General features: G+C 53.8%; 1 protein-coding gene across 1 annotated transcript; it reads right to left on the reverse strand.

The window, feature by feature from the left end:
- Positions 1-1,471: 1,471 nt before the first annotated feature.
- On the reverse strand, positions 1,472-19,205 carry GPR157 (G protein-coupled receptor 157). The gene is made up of 4 exons (XM_079134143.1): positions 18,695-19,205; positions 7,903-8,116; positions 4,915-5,112; positions 1,472-4,519 (listed from the first exon to the last, which is right to left on the reverse strand). The coding sequence occupies exons 1-4, from the start codon at positions 19,075-19,077 to the stop codon at positions 4,307-4,309; spliced, it is 1,008 nt and encodes a 335-aa protein (XP_078990269.1). The 5' UTR covers positions 19,078-19,205; the 3' UTR covers positions 1,472-4,306.
- Between the last annotated feature and the right edge of the window lie 847 nt (positions 19,206-20,052).

Below are 20,052 nucleotides of genomic sequence, written 5' to 3' on the forward strand. Positions count from 1 at the left end.
GAGATGCACCCCAGCCCATAAACCACTGATTGCGACATTCAAAATTGTGGCTAGGGATACGAATGGTAGACCCCACGCTTAAAGTGCATGGGGCCCTGGGTTCCATCCCCAGCACCAAAAAAGAAGAGGATTGGCATTCCATTCTTGTCCTGCCCACTCTCAGAGCCTGCTAGGAAGGTTGAGCCAGAGGACCGGGGCTGCAGCCAGCCAGAATGTTACCGGGCTTGCTCAAAAACCATGAATTTGGGACTGGGGAGATAGCGCAGTCGGTAGAGTGCTTGCCTTGCAAGCGCAAGGCCCTGGGTTCGATCCCCAGCACCAAAACAAAAAAACCATGAATTTATCAAACATGTCAGCTAAACACTCTGGCCATCAGTGGCTGGCACAACTATCTTATCCTACAGGGTGTGGAGTGTATGCCAGGGTCACCTGGTGGATGAGTTGGCACTTATGACCAAGATGGCCGTAGTCATGTCAAGCTGGATCCCTAGAAATAGGTTGGGCGCAGCTTCTTCCATTTTTCTCCCAGGTAAGCGCATAGCATTGAGTTTAGAGATACAAACGCCAGAGACAATAGCTGAAAGACTGCAAAGAGGTCACCTCAAAGAAGAAACTGCAGTTTAGCATTTCTTAAATTTGCACATGTCACATCTCAATAACAAAATTACTGTTAAAAATGTACCACTTCCAGGGGCTAATGTTATTTTTTTGACACAAAATCCAGAAAGAAGAATGAAGAAACAAAGCTTGAGAGTTTTAGGGGGACAAAGTTCCAAGATGAACTAATTTAAAAAAAAAACAAAAAAACAAAAAACACATGCCTCAGCTGGCTGGTGCACCCCTGTAATCTCAGTGGCTCAGGAGGCTGAGGCAGGAGGTTCTCGAGTTCAAAGTCAGCCTCGGCAACTTAGTGAGACCCTGTCTCAAAAAAACAAAACAAAAAAAAGGCTAATGCAGGCCACTTGCGTCGTGCAAGCCTCTACGCCCAAGCAGGGCAGCTGGCTCCACCACTGGTTTTGAAAAGCCTTCAGAGCAGAGCCCTTCAGAGAAGAGCTCCCAGGGCCCCACACAACCCTGAGCACCAGGAAGCCCGCAGAGGCAGATGCAGAGGTTCACCAGGCACCACCATAAGATGAGGCATGACGGGCAGCTGGGTTCGCAGCTCGGCCCTGTAGTGTTTCCGGCAAGTTTAGGCCCAAGTCATGGGTACTGAGTACCTGGACCTGCTGACCCTCACTGGGGACAGGGCCCAGGAATCTGTATTTGAATCCTCCCCACCTTCTTCTTCCTCTGCCAAGCAAACTCAGAACTGGACTGTCCCTGTGGGGTGGCACCTTTGGTGACATTCGCCAACAGAGAAGGGCAGAGATGTCTCCCCAGGTTTCAGTAGAGTTGAAGGCTGCCAGAGGTAGGTTATCTGAGCCACCCTGCCCGCCCCTCTCACAGCAGTGGGCAAGCAGTTTACCAAACGTGCAGAAGAAAAATAATTTATTTTTTAATTTAAAAGAGCAAGACTTTGGTTTTCATAGATAGTCAGGGGTTTGTATTACAATGTTTCATGTGCAAAGACTCACACTCTCTTATGCCACGACTGGAGGTGTGTAAAAACAGGTTTTCTTATTGTAGACACGTGAAGAGTTCTCTGTTCATACCTTCAGCCTGGGCCACGGAAGAATCTTTATTAAAACACAAAACTGAACAAACACACTAACTTAAAAAAACAACCCTCAGAAGCACAAAGAGACAGGAGGTGGTGGTAAACCTGATTACAAGACCAAGATTCAGGCGCCCGGAAGGGCAGTAACTGGGAGCAGTCAGGCTGACCATTAAGGCTGAGGCAGATAAACATTAACGACGCTAACGGATGAAAAAGACTCAGCGGGGCCGAGCATAGGGGAACAGGGGCGAAGCCACCTTGTCTGGCTTGGATCAGAAGCCAACAGCCCCTCCTCGACTTTGGGGATGCGACTTACTTCCCATTTCCCTTTGCTTCTGAACTCTGCCCACCCAGCTGGACTGAGAGTCCCTGGCTGCAAGCAAGCGGCCATGCTCTCTGTGCGGTGGGAGGGCCAGAGGCCCAGGCTAAGGCCTGTGGACAAGCCCCTCCCCTGCCCACCGGGTCGCTGCCATTCCTGGTAACCATTCACCCGCAGTGCCCAGGTGGGCAGCAGAGGAAGGGACATGGAAATAACACAGGGTGTAAATATTTGGAGGTTTTTACAAACAACCACCCAGATAATGGCACCAAAAAACGGAATGAGAACTTGAATGAGCCCCAGCACCTAAAGCAGGTGTTTGAGTCCCCAACTCCCTCTGCAGGACTTCCCTGAGCACAGCCAAGCTGGGGAGACCCAAGTCCCCGCCTCTGGGCACAGGGCTGTCTTCCAGGAGCAAAGGCTCTGGAGCCCCCTGCTGAGCAGAGTTTATTCTAATATCTTTCCTCTGGGCCAGGATTCTGACTCGACTGTGGACCATTTTCTTGTTTGCAGCAAGCAAATTCCTGAATTTCTGACCCATTCTCCATGCTCAGAGGTCTTCATCTGCTGTGTGCCCAGAGATTTCTGTAACCCCTTTGGGGGAGGCCGTTTCTGTTGGGAGATTGCCAATAGGTAGGGAACGTCCCATGTGGGAGCCCAGAGCTTGCTTTGAATCCTAAGGGGCGACCCACTTTTTGACGATTTTCCTAAAGAAATCTGTTTTCAAAGGACACCAAAGTGAGCATTTTAGACTCCATCCTTGAAATGACTATTCCTGTCCTGATACACATTTGGCTTTTGAAAGTAAAACGAATCGATAGCACAGCATCGAATTGGGTTTTGGTTTTGATCCAGAGCCATTTTTGTGGGCTTGGAAATCATTTCAGTCTTGCAGAGTTCTGGCAGGATCCAAGGGAGTCACCTAAGGGTAAAGCTGGGGGCGTCCTTGCCAGGCCACTAAGGTCACAGGTATTGCTTCCTGAGGTTCTTGGTTGTGGTGACTTACAGAAATTGCTTTCTGAAATAAGAGGAAGTATTGGTGGAAGAGCTGTAGACCAGAAAGCTAGAGATGCTATGCGAATCCTTTTTCTTTCACATGTAAATAATCACCAAGGTGTGGCTGCCCCCAACACCGCCAACTGCCAAAAGTCCTCAATTTTTTTTTTTTTTTTTTGGTACTGGGGACCAAACCATGGTGCTTGTTCATGCTCAGTAGATGCTCGACCTCTGAGCTCTGCCCCCTAGCTAAGGCTGAATGTTAAAACCTTCCCCTTCAAGGAGGAAGCAGTATCTGGGTCACCCATCTCTGGGCACCTTTCCTACAAAAATGCAGGCTAGGACGTGAACCAGCCAGGCCCGCTCCCACCCCACCCTCACCTCTAGCCACCCCAAGAACGAGGGAATTACGTGAAAATACCGGAAAAGAGTATGCCATCCTCAGGGGTCCCTGATATGCCTCTGCCTTTACACTGGAGGAGGGGACATGTGGTCTATGTGACTGACCAGCAGGAGGAGGGCTCTGGGTCTGGCCTGTGCTGTAACTTAAACACAATCCCTCTGGAGGGCTGGCAGTCCACAGAGACGGAACTCAGGGCCCATGCCGTGGCGCTGGCCTATATTCTCCGTTACTTGGAGGATCACAAGTTTGCAGTCCGCCTGGGTAACTTAGTGAGACCTTGTCTCAAAATAAAATAAAAAGGACTGGGAGGTAGCTCAGTGGTAGAGTGCTTATCTAGCATGTGCAAGGCCCCAGGTTCAAGCCCCAGTACTGCAGAACAAGAGAGAAGCCAGGAAGCGCCTAGGAGACTGTCCCTGAGTGGCTGTGCTAGGCTGTGCTCATTTGTGGTAGTCACATGTGATCTCAGGGGACCTGAGACCTGGTTAAAGGGCACTGGCCCCTCTGTTGACCAGCAATGTTATCCAAGAAAAGCCAGGCTCTTTGGGGAATCTCAACACCTGACAAACCAGGAATCAACTCTGGGCGGAGGACACATCTCTGGGTCCCTCAAATTGTAAACAGTGTTAGATGGCCTCAGAAGGCCGAGGGCCACTGGCCCAGAGGCACCTGACAGGGTCCTGCATCACTGGCTCCTGCGTTTCTTGCTGGGCTCACCCCGGTGAATCCCAAGTGCGCCAGGACACAGGCCTGTGAACACGCTGCCTGAGGGAGTGGGAGGTAGAAGAGGCTGAGCTGGTGGCTGTCCCTCACCAGGGTCAACAGCTTCACCACGGGGACTTCGAGTGCAGCAGAAATGCACCCGGCCCCTGTGGTGGCATGCAGGGCGCTGCCTGTCCCCGGGAAGGGGCACAATACGAGGAGGAGCGGATGCTCAGGTGCTGGGAGGCTCCTCCGGGGTCTGTCTGGGTTCCTGAGCGCTTCCGGTCTTGGAGGGCACAGGAGCCCCTGGGCGGTGGGCGGGGCTCTGGGTGGGGGGCTGTGAGCAGTCGCAGCAGCAGAGGGAGATGAGCCGCGTGCGGACCACGGGGGTGCAGAGGACGAACATGATGCAGTTGGCTCCCCCCTGGAAGGTGTTGCCGATACCCTGTTGGGAGGAAAGCAGTGGCTGAGTACAGGTCTGGAGGCAGCCTCGGGAACACCACGTGAAGGCTGGGAGCTGCCTGAACCCCTGCCCTGGGAGGCCGAGTTGGGAGGAGCTGGGCCACATCTGGGCAGGCTGAGTTGGTCAGCCTGGCACAGACCTGCGTCCTGGCCTTCTGGGCTGGGGAGAGCCCGGGATCAGCCAACTCCGCTGGGGCTTCTCTAGGTTGCTGGAGGGCACCTAGAGGCCCAAGTCGCACGGAGGCCGCTCTTCCAGGCCGCTGCCCAGCTGGGGCAGGGAAGAAGGCCTGGTGGAGCCCTAAAACTGGGGCACAGCGACTCTACTGGGAGAGGGGATCTGGCCACCGTGGGGCAGCAGGGCGGAGAGGGCAGACCTACATGCAGAACGACCAGCACTGGGGTCCGCACTGCCGGGGAGCCACAGAGGGTCAGGACGAAACGCACAGTGCTCCAGACCCGGAGGCAGATGAAGATGAGTGGGATGAGGACCAGCTTCGTGTCGGCCACGGAGGAGGAGCGGCGCTGCAGCTGGTGTGCCTCACAGAGGATGGGCCGGTACTCTGAGAGCGCCTCCCGCTGCGCAGGGGACAAGAGAGACTTGACCGAAGGGCTGTCGGGGCCCGTCCACCCACAGCCGCCTGTTGTCCCTGGCATCTAGCTTCCTAGCTCAGGGAGGCCGGAGCGAGACTCTGGGCCTGGTGTACCGATACTGAGGAGCCCCGCACCTGTATCAAACCTGGACCCTTCTCCAAACCCCAGGCCCCCTCTGCACAGGGGTGTCCCAGAGATGCCGAAGCTCCTCAGGTCTAAGAGGGAACACCTGGCCTCGGCCCCCAAGCGACCGCGTGCTTCCCCACCTGCCAGGGAAGTGCCAGCCTTCTCCCTGCTGGGCCAGACACGTGGGCATCTTCGCCGCTTCTCTTCCCCCCAGTTTCCGTCCGGCCTACAGCAGGTCCTCTGGGCCCTACCTGTAAAGCAGGCCCAGAGTCCAGACCCTTCTGCTCATCACCAGGGCACTTCTCCAGGTGCCAGGAGCTGCTTGCTGGCCGGTCTCCCTCCTCCCCGCCACCCTCCCCATCTGCAGGGCCCCTGAAAGCCCCAGGTGGGTGGGTGAGTCCCCATTTCATGTGTTCCTCACCATCGGGGCGAGCTGTGGCCCACCCCTGACCTGGTCCCCACCCCTCTGTCCTCTCCTGCCCTCCAAGCAGGCCTCCAGTCCCGGGGTTCGGCACTAGCCTGCTAGCCGTTCCCCATGCCAGGAATGCTCTCCGCTGTCAGGCTGAGTGGCCACTCCCTCGCTGCCTCCTCCTCCCTGTCCTCCTTCTCGTCTGGGGGTGGGACCCAGGGGTGCTCCACCACTGAGCTACACCCCCAGTCCTTCTTATGGCTTATTTTGAGACATGGCCTTACTACGTTGCCCAGGCTGGCCTGGAACTTGCCATCCTCCTGCCTCAGGCTCCTGAGTCGCTCCCTCACCTTCTCCAAGTCTTTGCTCCCAGGTCACCTTCTGCAGGAGGCTGACACACTGCAGGGCCCCACATCTGGCCCTTGACTTTTGTCTGCTCTAGCTCTTGTCCTCCCCCATTCTGTGATATCACTCACCCTCATTCTCAACTTGTTGCCCTTACTGCACCCCCTTGCAGAACGCAAGACCCCCTGGGCACAGGACGATTGTGTCCCTACACACCCTGCCACAGGAAGGGCAGCTGGAGCCAGCCTTGGCTTCCCGACTCCTGGGGAGCATCTTCTTTGAGAGGGAAGAGGCTCCGTAGTTCCAGATCAAAACCGAATTTGTGAAAATAGGCAAGCCAACACATAGCAAGGATGTGCATTGAGCCTCATCCACGTCTGCGACTCTGATGGCCCAGTGAGGGGACACACGTACACTTGGGCTTCCCTGAGCACCCAGGTTTCTGGGTTCATGTGTGCAGAGCACCTTGCCTCTGCCTTCCCTTGGAGCCTTGGTGGCAGCGTGGAAAGCCATCAGCCCTACCCCTTGGGAGCTGCAGGGAACTGCCTATGGGAGGGGCTGAGAGGCCGCTGGACTGGAGAGCCAGGGGCTGACGCCTCTTCAGACCAAAGCTGCTCCCAGCTCACTGATTTCTCGCTGCCCTGATACTCCAGGGAGGGACAGCCAGCACATTCTCACCTCCTGGCCCACTTTCTTCCCTTTATCTGGAAAGACTTGCCAAGTTGTAAAAGAGAACCCACTGTTGCATGCAAGAGTCAGCCTGGCAGGCACGGGGTCTCCAGGCTTCCTGCTCTGTGGCAGAAAGGGTGAGAATCAGAGGGACACGCACAGAAGGGCATCTCCAGAGGGCAGAGCCTAGGGAGCTCCCGGTAACCTCTACGGGGAGCCCTGGGCCTTCCCAGGAGAGTGGACAAGAGGAGGAGGGAATGGAGGAGACACAGTAACAGGCCTACAGGAGGACAAGAGCTAAATCCTGCATCTCCAGCAAGGACTCCAGCAGAGCGGGAGAGGGCTGCATGCTGGGCTGTCAGCTAAAGAGGGAGGATTAGGTGGCCCAGACAGCTGCCAGCAGCATCCTAAATCAGAAGTGGCTGCTTAGTCAAAAGTGTGACCTGGGTGTGTGGCTCAGTGACATAAGTGTGAGGCTCTGGGTTCAGTTCCAGACAGGGCCCAGACTTACACAAAAAGAAACAAAACAAAAGCAATCCCGGTATGACTTCAAAGTCGGGACAGTCCCTGTGACGGCTGCGACCTTGAGAACCCGGAGGGCAGAAAGACCCGGATTCTCACCAGCATCCCTGCAGCAGGTCTGAGCACTTCTTGGAATCTTTCTGCTGCTCCAGTCACGAGTCACATTTTGTCTTTTCCCATAATTACTGAAGCGTCTGCCTCTCTGGAGGGAGGCGGGTCCAGGTCTTCGTCCTCATTATAAACTACCTTTCCAGCCAAGGAAATTTGTAAATTCCTGCCAAGCCTACCACTTATGACACTGTCTGATCGCCAAGAGTGCTTAGGTGAGTTATTTGCCTCCTGATCGTGAAATTCCCCAGTCCTCCCTTTCTGGGGGCACCCCAGGCCACTTCCACTGGGACACAACTTGTATCTAAATTCCTAAGTGTAAGCCCCTCCGCCGGCTGTCCACACGGGGGCAGTGGAGGGCTGTGGCTGAGACCCGGGTTCCAGGCTTCTGCCCAGGACGACAGCTCAGTCCTGGGGAGCCCCAAGCTTCCCCACCTACTGAAGGAGGAAATCAGGGCTGGTTCCTGACGAGGCGCAGACTCATACAACCACCTGATCCACCCTCCTGTAATGAAGGGCGTGGCACCGTGCTGGGTGCAGAGCAAGCGCATGGTCCCTCTGGCCTGTCCTCCAAGGGCCAGCACAGTGGCACCTACCGCTCTGTTGATGTGCTTCCTGACCAGGAGGTACAGCAGGGGCAGCATGATGTACGCCAGCATCTCCCACAGCTTCCCCGTCAGCAGCATCCACAGCACGTGGTCCTTGGCCTCCAGGTCGATCCAGCACCATCCCACAGACACGTCGGAGGCATCATAGCCAATCTTCTTTAGGGAGACAGCGGCCACTGTGATGGCCAGCGGGACGCCCCAGCTGAGGAGAAGCAAGGAGGAGGAGGCGGCAAGCTCAGCGGGGGCAGAAAGGACCTGGGCTGCTCTTTGGAGAAGGAGAGTGATCCCCCAGCCCCAGAGCAGTGTCCTGGGAAACAGGAGGGGCAGCTGTTGCTCTGGGAGCTTGGTTCTGATTTAGAATTCCAGACCTCCTAAGAGCTTGATGCTGGTGAGACTGGCTCCCACGTGCCTGGCTCCTTCCAGAGGGGCCTGGGCACCAGTGTGCAAATACCAGCCTGCGTGTCTAGGCTGGCACAGGCATGCCATCAGCAGGCAGCCCCCAGCCACCCTCGGGTATACACAGGGTGTGTAGGTGGGTACCAGGGTGCTGGGGGGCGGGTTCCAGGGTCTAGAAGGGGGAATGTAGGCATCTCCCCTCTCAAGCACAGAGCTCAAACGGGGCCCCCAAGCCCAAGGGCAATGCCCTGCTCAACCTTCTGGAGCACAACCACCACAGCACCATGGCTGGCACCAGGCCGAGTCCCCTTCCCCAGGTTCTCTGCCAGGCCCCTTAGAAGCAGCTTAAACGGATCAAGGAGACAACCAAAGGCTGCCTGTGGCTTCCCAGAGAGGTGGCAGAGAGGGCTGTGAGAGCCGGGGCTTTGACGAGGTGGGATGGGTCCAAGTCATGACTCTGCTTCTTCTGGGAAGTTATTTAGCTTCCACACACCAGTGTTCTCCTCACAGGGTGGGGACGATGACCGGGGAGCCGTCACCGTGGGGTCGTATGGGAACCACCGGATGAGCATGCACACGTCTGCTGCTGCCAAACTGGTTCCAGGATCCAGGCTTGTGGTGTAGACACTGGTGCTGCACGTGGTTTCTGACCCCAGGAATGGGACACAAGTACCCACGTGCTGGGTCAGTGGCTTGGAGAACAAGGGTCTGCAACGGGAACAGTACCCTCAGTGTCACCAGCAACACGTTTAGTCAGAACCTGGTCGAATGTTGAGAGTTCAGGGTCAGGAATATGGGACCTTTCTGAAAGGAAGCTGTATGCCGAGGATGAGGCTGAAGTTCCACTGGAGTCTGGGGCTGGACCTCCGCTAGAGTCCGTGCCTAGGCAAGGTTTTCCTGCCGCCTGGCAGTGGGGCAGACTGGACGGGAGAGGTCCACTCCCTCGGCCTGCGTGCAGGACACTCAGAACAGAGGTGACAGACGATTGTCCCCTCCCCTTGTTGCTGCCCTTTGCAGGGAGACCAGGAGCAGCTGCCAGGGGGCAGTTACGTTGCCCTCAGCAGGGAGGAGGCAGCAGAGAGTGCCACCTTTTATTTGTGGTACTGGAGCTTGAATGCAGGGACACTTTACCACTGAGCACCGTCCCCAGCCTGTTCATTAATTAATTAATTAATTAATTGGTACCAGGGGTTGAACCCTGGGGCGCTTAACCTTTGAACCACATCCCGGCCCTTATGATTTTTTATTTAGAGACAGGTTCTAGCTAAGTTGCTTAGGGCCTCACTAAGAGGCTGGCTTTGAACTTGCAAGCCTCCCGGGCCACTGGGATTACCTGCATGTGCCACCACCCCAGTTTAAGATAAAAACCTTAAAAGGGCAGTAGGGGATCTACTCAGTGGCAGAGTGATCCTGGGTTCAGTTCCCAGCATTGCAAAAAGAAAAAACAGAAGTGCTAAAACTCCGATCTTAAGGCCAGAAGGTGTTTCTCCCCGCATTGTGGTCTGCAGGACTTCTTGCAGGAGTTCTGGGAAGGGGATCAGCAGAGTGCTGCACATGGGGACAGCTGTCCTGAAGCAGGATGGACTCCAGCCAAGTCTCAGGCAGGGGCAGCTTCACACTTCGTGGCTCTGGGCTCCCTGGGAGCGGGCAGGGGAGTATTCCTTTCCCCTGCTGCATCCTGATGGGCCCTAGCGGAAACTTGGGGACCACACAGTGACAGACCCACACTCTAAGTTTAGATTTGTGGTTCTAAAGCTATGAGGTGATATCGTTCCCTCCGTACTACTGGGCGTGCTTGGGCTAAGACTGAACAAGGAAACGGCTAGAGAGACCACAAAGGGGAAGGCTGGGGAAGGGCCGGGATGGGAGCTTGTGCAAAGGGCAGTGGTTCAAAGGCCCTGAGCTCAGATCTCAGCAGCCAGGTTGAGGCCAGAAGCTGCTAGGGAGGTGCTTAAGTGGGTGGCTGGAAAAGGTGATATCGGGGATCTGCTGGGGATAGAGGAGGAGGCCTGTCCGCATCGTCCTGCAGAGCAGGCTGGACCAGAGTCGCAGACTTGTGGATACAGACCGTGGCGTGCTTCATGTTTCACAACCGGCTCCTCAGAAAACTGCAGATGTGTGATGTGTGTGCGTGAATGCATGCACATACAAATTCTCATAAGTTTCACTGATATCAAAATGCAAACACATAATCTAAAAATAAAAATATGATACACAAACTCCTTATTGATGATTCCCTCCAACCAATCGGTTCTCACAGAGTGCTTTTGTTGATTTTTTTCTGAACCTGGTATCCAGAGTGGACCTAAGGATGTGGTCAGCAAATGAGAGCAATCCCATCCCATGAAGTTGGTTTATGCTTCATTTTCCTGAACATGTAAAGATGAAAGTGATATAAAGAAAGCAGAAAATAAGACATGCCTGGACCTCACTGGTTAGTGACTGAGTGACCTCTTTACTCAACCAGGCACTAGTTCTCCCACACAGGAGGAGAGTTTCCTCATTTATTGGTGCTCCGTGACACCACCCCTTCTCACCACCTCCTGCCTAAGTGCTTGGCTTCCTCCTGCCCCATCATGGTGGCCAAGTTCAGAGGTAGTACTTTTAGATTCAGTATAACTAGTAACATTACCTCTTTTGCTTTCTAAGGTCTAGATCAAGGGCTGGCAAACTGCAGCACTTGGGCCAAATCTGGCCCAAGTTTTTTTTTTTTTTTTTAAATAAAACTTTATTGCAACACAGCCACAACCACTCATTTGCATATTCCCTATGGCTGTTTTGCGGCAGGGTTGGGCAGTTTCAATTGAGACCACAAAGTCTGAAAAGCTGAAAATACCGTCAAGTCCTACATGGGGAAAGTTTGCCAACCTCTGCTTTATGCAATCAAGAAAGCAATAGATCGAGCCTTGGTTTGTACTGTTTGCTTGTTTCCATGGTGTCAATAATCCCACCATGGCCAATCAGGCCACCAGTATCTGTAGTTAGGAGCAGACCTGGTGACACAAGCACACCATTTTATGTATTTCTGTGACACACACGATAGATGTGAGTAACCTCCAGCACACGGATAGCAGTGAAAGAATCAGGATGTGGTATGCTTGGAGCATTAATGTAATTAATGGGGATAAATGTAAAATGTAAGTTAATTTTCAATAATGATGGTAGCTAACAATTGGCTCACAAAATTCCCTAACATGTAACAAGTGGTTCTTTTGAGCTGGTTCCAGGATACCAATGGGTAGGAGGAAAAGAGGGGCCACAAGTTAGGGAGCGTTGGGGGCGGGTGCCAGTGTTTCTGGTGCCTCCAGGAGGCTGAGTTGCTCTCTGGCAGAGTGGCCATACCGAGCTGCAGTGGTATACTACGATTCTGGTGTGACAGATTTTCCCCCTTCAAAAATGAAGCCAACAGTCAAAAAATAAAGTCATAACAAGTTAAGACATAGCCTGTTCATGGAAAAGACCAAGGGATTGACTAGATTACAAGCCACATGGTCCCAGGGTAGCCCCACAGGCTCGAACCCTGAGGTCAGGAGGTTGCAAGGAGTTCTGCTAATCCTTGCCTCCTCCATAGAGATGGCCATGCAGGGATGCTGACCAAGGAGCCCAGGGTGGGGAAAGTGGGGTAGAAGCCCCTGCTCTGTGATCTGAGGCTGCCTAGCTGGAGTTAGAACACCACACCCTGACTCCCACTCGGAGGAGGAACCCACAGCTTCTCCCAGAGGCACCTGGGCCCCTCGTTCCTGTTTGCCTAGCCAGACTGCATGGCTTCCTCCCTGCTCAGAGTTACCGGCTGAACTGTGTGTCCCTGAAATTCATCTGTTGAAGTCCTAACCTGGGAATGTGACTGTTTGGAGAGAGGAGTTTTCAAGAGTCAATTAAGTTAAAACAAGGTCACCAGAGTAAGTCCTAATCCAGTAGGGTTGGGTCTTCACAGGCAGAGATCAGGACAAACAAGCACAGATGACAGGCATGTGAGGACATTCTGAGGAGATGCCATCTACAAGCCACGGGAGAGGCCTCAAGAGAAACCAGCCTCCCGCACCTCGATGCTGGACTTTCATCCTCCAGGGCAGTGAAAGTAAGTTCCTGCTGCTTGAGGGGCCCAGCCACAGCAGCCTGGGCAGATCAACACAAGTGGCTCCCAACAAACCAAGGGGGACAGAGCTGTGCACTCCTAGTCCCCGGGATCCCCAACCCCAGAAGTGAAGGGATGAATCAAAAGCTCCCCATCGTGTCGTGCCCAGACTGGTGGAGCTGGGCAGGCACCCCAGGTGTCCAGAGGAGGGAACCTTCTGGGAACTCAGAACCCTTTTGGTCATAAGTCTCCTGCAGGGAGGTGGAGCTGGAAGTGCCACTCAGGATTGGCTTCGAGGTGAGCAAAGCACCCCCATCCCTGAATTTCCTGGCACCTTTCATCCGAGGACAGGCAGGCAGTTGCCTCCAGAACCATGCTCTGGGTTCTGACAACTCCCATCCAGAGCCTGGTTCCTCCAGACCCCAGCTCTGCCCAACTGACAGCCTTGTGTCATGTGGCCCCTGACCTCCACCAGTCAGGGTGGGGGACACCTGCATGTGGGGACACACTTTCACTTCATGCAAAGATCGGACAGTGCTGCTGAGAAGCTGCCCACTGCTTTCCAAAGATTGTTTCGATCCCCTCACCCCCTGCCTGGGGTCCCACAAAGGACTGAGACTATAACGGGCTCACTCCTGGTGCACAGCACCCCAATCCCCCCGCTGGACCCTGCACCTCTCCCTCACCTCAAATCCACCCTTCCTACAGATTTTGGAGGCTGGCATCTGCTGGAAAGAAAACAAAGGGGGTCTTCTTTCTCCCCTGTGGGCCAAATAGCAGCTCCTGGTTTAAGTAGTGTGGCAACAGACTAACATAACTCAAAAAGTGCTTTGGGAACAAAACCACACCATCCTGCAACAATGTACCGATTTAGAAGCTCCTGAGAGCCCAAGGCCAGGGGCGCCCAGCTGCAGGGAGTGAGGCGGGTGAGAGGACGCTGGCTGGGAACAATGGACGCTTGTCCAGCTCATGGGGCTGAGCGCTAGGACGTGGGGGAGGTTAAGTGAGTCAGCCACTGGGCCAGGCCGCCACGGGGTCATGCAGCTTTGGTGCCACTATCCACAGCCCAGCTCAGAGGTGTTCCTGCCCACCTGGGTTCCTGGCCACCAGGCCTGGGAAGGGTCAAGGGGCAGCCTCTGCTTTCCTGGCCCCTGGTGCTGGTCCTCAGCACCTGCCCTGGGCTTCCTGCTGCACACACCAACTTGGTGCTGTGACCTCACCATCTCATGGTAACCTCAGAAAGCCTTTCTGTGGGAACAAACAAAAGCCAGTTCAACCTTTGTCACTTTGGGGAGTGGTGACATGGGGTGCCATTCCCAAGGCTGCCTCCAGCACCTCTCACTTGGGGTTCTCTGCCTGGGGAGTGTCTTAGTTTGTGTTCTGCTACTGAAATGGAGCGCCGCAGGCTGGGTAAGTCATAAACAACAGAAGCTTCTTTGGCTCGAGGTCTAGAGGTCAGGGAGTGCAAGAGTTAGGTGCCAGCATCTGGTAAGGGTCACCCCATGGAGCAAGGAGACAGAGAGAAAGGGTGGGGACCAAACCTACCCTTTATCAGGAGCCACTCCTGTGGGACTAAGCCTCTCTCCCAGCAGCAGCCTCAGTCCCTGGAAACCTGTGGTGCCCTGGCCCCATCAGCTCTTAAAGGTCCCCTGCTTAATTCTGCTACAGAGGCAATGAAGTGCCAACATGAGTTTTGGAGGGGACGACTTCTGAGACTCAGCTCTACCTGTCACTTCTGCGGGCCCTGGAGCTCCTTTCCAATTACAGAACTCAGAGCCTCCCCTCTCAGGGCCCCCGTTTCCCCTTTCCGCTGTGTTGGGACTTCTACTCCTGCAAAGCAGGGTTTCTAGGGTTGGTTTGAGGTGCCAGGCTCTGTCTTCTGCAGTGATTCCAAGACAGCTCCAAGAGGGGGGTGAGGGGCCCTGGCCGGTCCTGCTGAAGTCACGCCCACACCCACTCTCACCTCAGCGGGGCCTGAAGAAACTCAGAGACTGCTGGAGACCCGCCAGCTCAGCCAGAACCCTTACCCCTGACCCTGAGAGATGAGCCACCCACACAGCTGCCCCCACGCAGATAGGACAAGGGCTGCCGCCTGGCCTCCACTGACCTGACCCGTCTGTGTCACTAAAGGAGCCACGACCTTGGGGAGCAGGAGCTGCAGAGGCTGCAGGAGGGGGAGACAGTGGACAGCTTATCTCGCGTGTCTTACGGGAGGACAGGCAGATGACCCATCCCCGGCAGCTCCCGCCGCTCCCTCAGGTGATGCACCCACGAAAGGAAAGCAGCAACTGCAGTGGGGGAGGCTGGCAGATACCCCAGCCAAGCACCAGAGCCAGCGTCACCGGTAAGGGAACCCATCAGAGTCTCCACCAGGGAGGATGGGCTTCCGAGACCAGCAGCCCCAAGTGCAAGCATCTGACAAACCCAGGAACACTGACAAAATACGGCGGGACATTTGTGAAAAAATGCTAGTGACACTGGTATTTCCCTGCCCTCTTCCAGATGTCAGTGTGATAAGCCAGGGCAGAGGGACGAACTGAAGGGGAGTAAAGAGACAGGAAAAGTCAAGGTGCAAGCAGGAGATTTCCTTTGCTGTCAGCGATGCTGTTAGGCAATGGACAAACAGCTCAATACAACCCATCTATTAGGTAACAGTGTTACTCCTATTAATTTCCTGCTTTTTTTTTTTTTTTTTTTAGAATCAGCGATTCAACCCAGGGGTGTTTCACCACTGAACCCTTTATATTTTTTATCTTGAGACAGGTTCTAGCTAAGTTGCTTAGGGTCTCACTAAATGGCTAAGGCTGACTTTGAACTTGCAAGCCTCCTTGCCTTGGCCTCCTGATTTGCTGGAATTATAGGTATGCACCACAGCACCTGGCAGATCCCTGCTTCGGGTCGGGGTCCGTGTTTCTATAAGACTGCTGTCTTCCGGCCGTATACACCGAGGTATTTTGGGTTGAGGGGGCATCATGGCTGTGACTTTTAAGTGGTTCTGGAAAAAGTAACTGGAGAGGATAAAGCTAACATGATAAAATATTAATATGTGGGAAGTCTAGAAAGCTAAGAATAAATAATTGTTGAAATTATTATTTGTGAGTGTGTCCATGCACAAACGTGGGCTGGGGCTGAAGCCCAGGGTCCATGTCTACTAGGCAAGCAGGCGCTCTACTGCTGAGCTATACCCCCAACCCTGTGGCTGAAGTTCTGTCTTACTTTTCAAACACTGTTGAGGCCAAGACACAAACACAAGGGAGCACGGAGCTTGAAGTGGGTCATAACCAGGGGTTCTTTCCCCAGCCTCCCACATACGTGGTCTTGGGTCATCTCATCTGCTATGAACAGAGGGTGATCACCGGTCCATCTGGTTGGGTTACCTGTGCTCTATGAGCTAATGAGTGGGACAGCACTTTGCAAAGCATCAGGAGCCACATGCAGCTCATGATGAAATACTATTTCCCCGAGGACAAAGTCTAAGCTATTCTCCTTCTCTAAAGAGGAGGAAAAAAGTCTGTCAATGGAACCGTGTTAGGTATCATTACGGGGCACCAGGGGCCACACAGGTGCTTTCTTGGGAACTTGTGATTGTTTGGAATTCTCTGTAACCCCCTGTGTTTCCATGGCTATAATCAGCTTTAGAGATGACTTTTTTTCACTTCTCATTTTATCATCCATTTAAAAAATACAACTTGGAGAGTTTGCAACCTGTACTTAGCAGCGATGTGACATTTCAGAAAGGGAGGACGGCCTACCACTTACTGTTCCCCTATGATTGGACACTGAGGTTGCTTCTAGATTCTCACTATGACAGCAATACCTCACAAGCTCCCTTGAACCTTCAGATTAGTATGTATTTTGGATGGTCTTCTTAGACTAGGTCCTGGAAATAGGATTACTGGATCAAGGGTATGAATCAAATACTTTCTACAAGGATTACTTCAATTTGCAATGCTAGGAAAATATGTAGGAAAATCATTTTCATATTAGTATTCTTATTATTTTTTCATCTAATTTAATTGATAATGGTATTTCATTGTTGTTTTAAGAATTAATGCGATTAAAGTTTTTTCCATATATATTTATCAGCTGCTTTTACTATTTTGTCCGAATGTATCCTTTCTTTTTCAGGACGCTTGTGGGTTTTTAAAAATATCAATTCCTAGCTGGATATGGTGACACACACCTGTAATCCTAGTGACTTGGAAGGCTAAGGAAGGAGGGTCACAAGTTCAAGGACAGCCTGGGCAACTTAGGGAGACCCTATCTCAAAATAAAAAAGGACTGGGGATGTAGCTCAGTGGTAGAGCATCCTGGGTCCAATCTCCACTAGCACAAATAAAACAACCACAAAAACATAAAATATAAGAACTCTTTAGATATACACCTTCCATACTGTCTTATTTTGAGACACTTTCCGAGACTGGATGATTTGCTTTTTAGTAGACGATATGGTCAAAATGTGGATGACTGGTTAGCCTGTGCCTGCAGATGAGATTTCTCACATCAACAAACTAATTCTCCAAAGAAACACATGGGAGAGTCCTGAGCAAGGTCAATAGTAAGTCTGGGAGGATCTGGGTCAATACATGAACCTGCTGGACAAGTTATAACAATTCCCTTAACACTGCTTTCCCTAGAAGGAGGCTTCCCTAGCATCACAGAAAAGCCCTCTCAGAGGGTCCCTGATGAGAAATGAACAGAAAGAACTCCCACCTCAGATCTGCTAGGAAATTCATCTTCTATAGGAGCTGCACCAGGTTCTGTTTATCACTTTATTTATTAGTTTATTTATTGGAATTGGGAATTGAACCCAGGGGCACTTAACCACTGAGTTTTTTCCCCCAGTTCTTCTCATTTTATGTTGAGGCAGGCTCTTGCTAAGTTGCCCAGGCTGGCCTTGAACTTGTAATCCTCCTGAACAGCTGGGATTACAAGCAACGTACCACCACACCTACCCTGATTATCAGTTTTAAAAAAGGAGTGCATTCAATATTTTTAAAAAGAAGCTGGGAAGAGAGGTTCTTGCAGAGAAAGGTTCAGTTTTAGATACTTTTTAAATACCTGGGAACTTGCTCACACTGCCCACCCCAAGCTGCCACCAAGGACGGCTGGTCTCTGACAGTCAGCCTCAGGTGACACACTGTGAGGGGTAGGGGGAATGGTTGCCCTGCTCTCCTGTCCCTGCTACTTTTTGAGTGACACAGGGCAAAGGTTTTGATTTGAACAGCTGAGAAGCGGGACCCTTAGTTTCTCAGGGACCAAATGGCCTCCATCCAACAGCTACTAGAGCTAGAGGTCAAGTGACTCTTCCCAGCTGGCTGCCTCTGCGTGTGACACCCAGGTGACCTGTCTCTACCAAAGTGCTGACTATCCTCTCAGTCCTTGGAAAACACTCAAGATTTTAATAGAAAGGATCTATAATTAGGACAGTCTTTGGTGCTTTGATCTGGGGGAAAGAGAAGAAGAAACCAGCCCTCCGATTCCAGCCTTTGCTTCTGCACCAGACACCAAGAGAGTTTCAAATCCTGAGATTCTACCAGGAAGGGCCAAGCTTCTTCTTTGGGTAGGGCTTACTTGCTGAGATGCTTGAAGGCTAGGGCATCACAGGGTAAGGCCTTGGGTTTCCCTGTTCTCAGAGACTACAGGCAGCTGTCAGTTTTCTTATAGACCAATGGGTTGTTACTGACCTGTTTTAGAGCTCCTGAATTCTGGAAAGTCAAGATCACCTAAAATGGAAACTGGGGCCTGAAGTTCAGAAATGACCAAAGACAAAACTGAAAAGAGGGCAGGTCCCTCTGAGAGTGTTACAGCCACAACATTGTAGCCTGGGAGAGGCTGAAGGCACCACACCCACGGTGGCATGGGGAGGGCGGTTGCCTGGCCCTCAGCGCAGGGCAGCGCCTAACTCATCTCCCAGCCTGGGGATGGGAAGCTTTCCCATGGGCAGCAGAGATGGCCAGAACACAGTGAAGCAGGAGACAAAAGCACAGAGTGTTGTCCCAGCACCTGCTAAGTGACCAGGCCTTGGCCCTGAGGGTGAGATCTGTTCCCCACCTTGCTAAGAGACTCCGACTGGGGCAGGCACAAAGGACGCCCTCTGCAGGGATGCTCAGGCCGGATCCACCTCTCTGGCAAACTGGGCACCTTCCCGTGGGCTCAGGGCTGCTGTGGGGCACAACTGCCCACTGGGCGCCTGACCAAGATGCGGCCGGCCAGAGCGGGTGTGAGAACCACAGGAAAGCAGGCAGGACCCGGCGGACGGTGGGACTGGGTGGGGGGCCCAGGGGAAAACAGCAATGCCACACGCACCTGACAGCGTGGAAGGCCCAGAGCAGGCGGTCGGTCTGGGGCCCCCGCGCGGCATGGACGATACTGAGGTATAGGTAGAGGGCGATGGCCACCGTCCAGAAGAAGGAGCTCGTGTTGGCGAAGGTGGAGAGCGCGCCCTGCAGCACGCAGTCCCACGAGGGTCCCGAGAAGTCCTGCAGCACTCCGTAGAAGTAGGAGGCGGCCGAGAGCAAGTCGGCCAGCGACAGGAAGAGCAGCAGACGCCGCGCCCGGCTGCGCAGGTCCGGCCAGAGGGCGTGCGTGGCCACCAACAGACCCGAGCCCAGCGCTGACAGCGCGCACGACAGCAGCACCACGGCGCGCTCCGACGGCAGGAGTTCGGTGGGCGGCGCGGGCTGCGGCATGGCCAGCTGGGGCCCAGGGGCAGGGGCCAGGGGAGACTCAGGGACGCCGCAAGGACCACGTTGGGCGGCGCGTGCGGCGGCGGCCGCCGTCTAGACACCAAAGTGCCGGAGGCTCGCGTCCCGGAGCCGGCCGCGCCCGCGTGGCGGCCCCGCCCGCCCCATCCTCCGCAGCCCGCGCCCCGCCCCAAACCACACCCCCGCGCCCCGGCAGCGCCACCTGTGGTCCCGCCCCACCCCGAGGCTCCGCCCATCGCCCGGCCCTCGCCCCCATATTAAGCCCCTGCGCCCCGCCCACAACCCACTCCTCGCCCCGCCCGGGGTCACCAAGCCCCGCCCTGGGCCACGCCCACGACCCATCCCAGTCCCACCCTATCCCCAAGCCCAATCATAGGCCACGCCCCTGCACCCCCACACCTCTCCCCAGCGGACCCCACCCAGCCCCGGACCCCCCACCGTCCGCCCCGCCCAGGGTTACCCCCGCTCTTGCCAGATGGCTAGAACGTCCCGTCCTCTGGGGGAGGAGTGGCATTTTTAGGGCTAGTATTACTTTCTCCCTTTCAGCCAACAAATGTGTGTGTCGGGGAGGGGATGCCGGAGACATTCTTTCCACCGGTGACAAAAACAACTCCGGAGTAGAGGCCACATTCCCGAAGCCGTGGTGTGCCAGTGCTCACAGGTGGTGGCGGGGATCGAGTGTCTCCAACCTTTCTTACAGTGAACATGCTCCTTGAAAAAATACAGGTTATTCGGTGTGATGTTTAAAAATGAAACGTTAATTCCTAAGTTACAGGTTTTCTCAATTTTCTTGTTTGAAAATTTTATATTTTTAATTGTGATATAATTCACATACTGTAAAACTGGACCTTTAACCCTACATTTCTTAGTTTTGGAGTATATTCACAAGCCGTGCAACCATCACTATTATCTAATTTTGCAAATGTGTGGACATTCATATAAATGGAATTATAGTAGATG

This window comes from Sciurus vulgaris, assembly GCF_902686455.1.
Source record: "Sciurus vulgaris genome assembly, chromosome: 1".
NCBI classification, from domain to species: domain Eukaryota; kingdom Metazoa; phylum Chordata; class Mammalia; order Rodentia; family Sciuridae; genus Sciurus; species Sciurus vulgaris.

Bases quoted from the DNA above. Each gene is read 5' to 3' on its own strand.
- GPR157 (XM_079134143.1), bottom strand. From the start codon at position 19,077: ATGCCGCAGCCCGCGCCGCCCACCGAACTCCTGCCGTCGGAGCGCGCC. The intron at 8,117-18,694 runs GTGCGTGTGGCA...GCTTCTCCTCAG, and splicing joins TGGGCCTTCCACGCTGTCAG to CTGGGGCGTCCCGCTGGCCA. The intron at 4,520-4,914 runs GTAGGTCTGCCC...TCCTCCCAACAG, and splicing joins CAGTGCTGGTCGTTCTGCAT to GGTATCGGCAACACCTTCCA.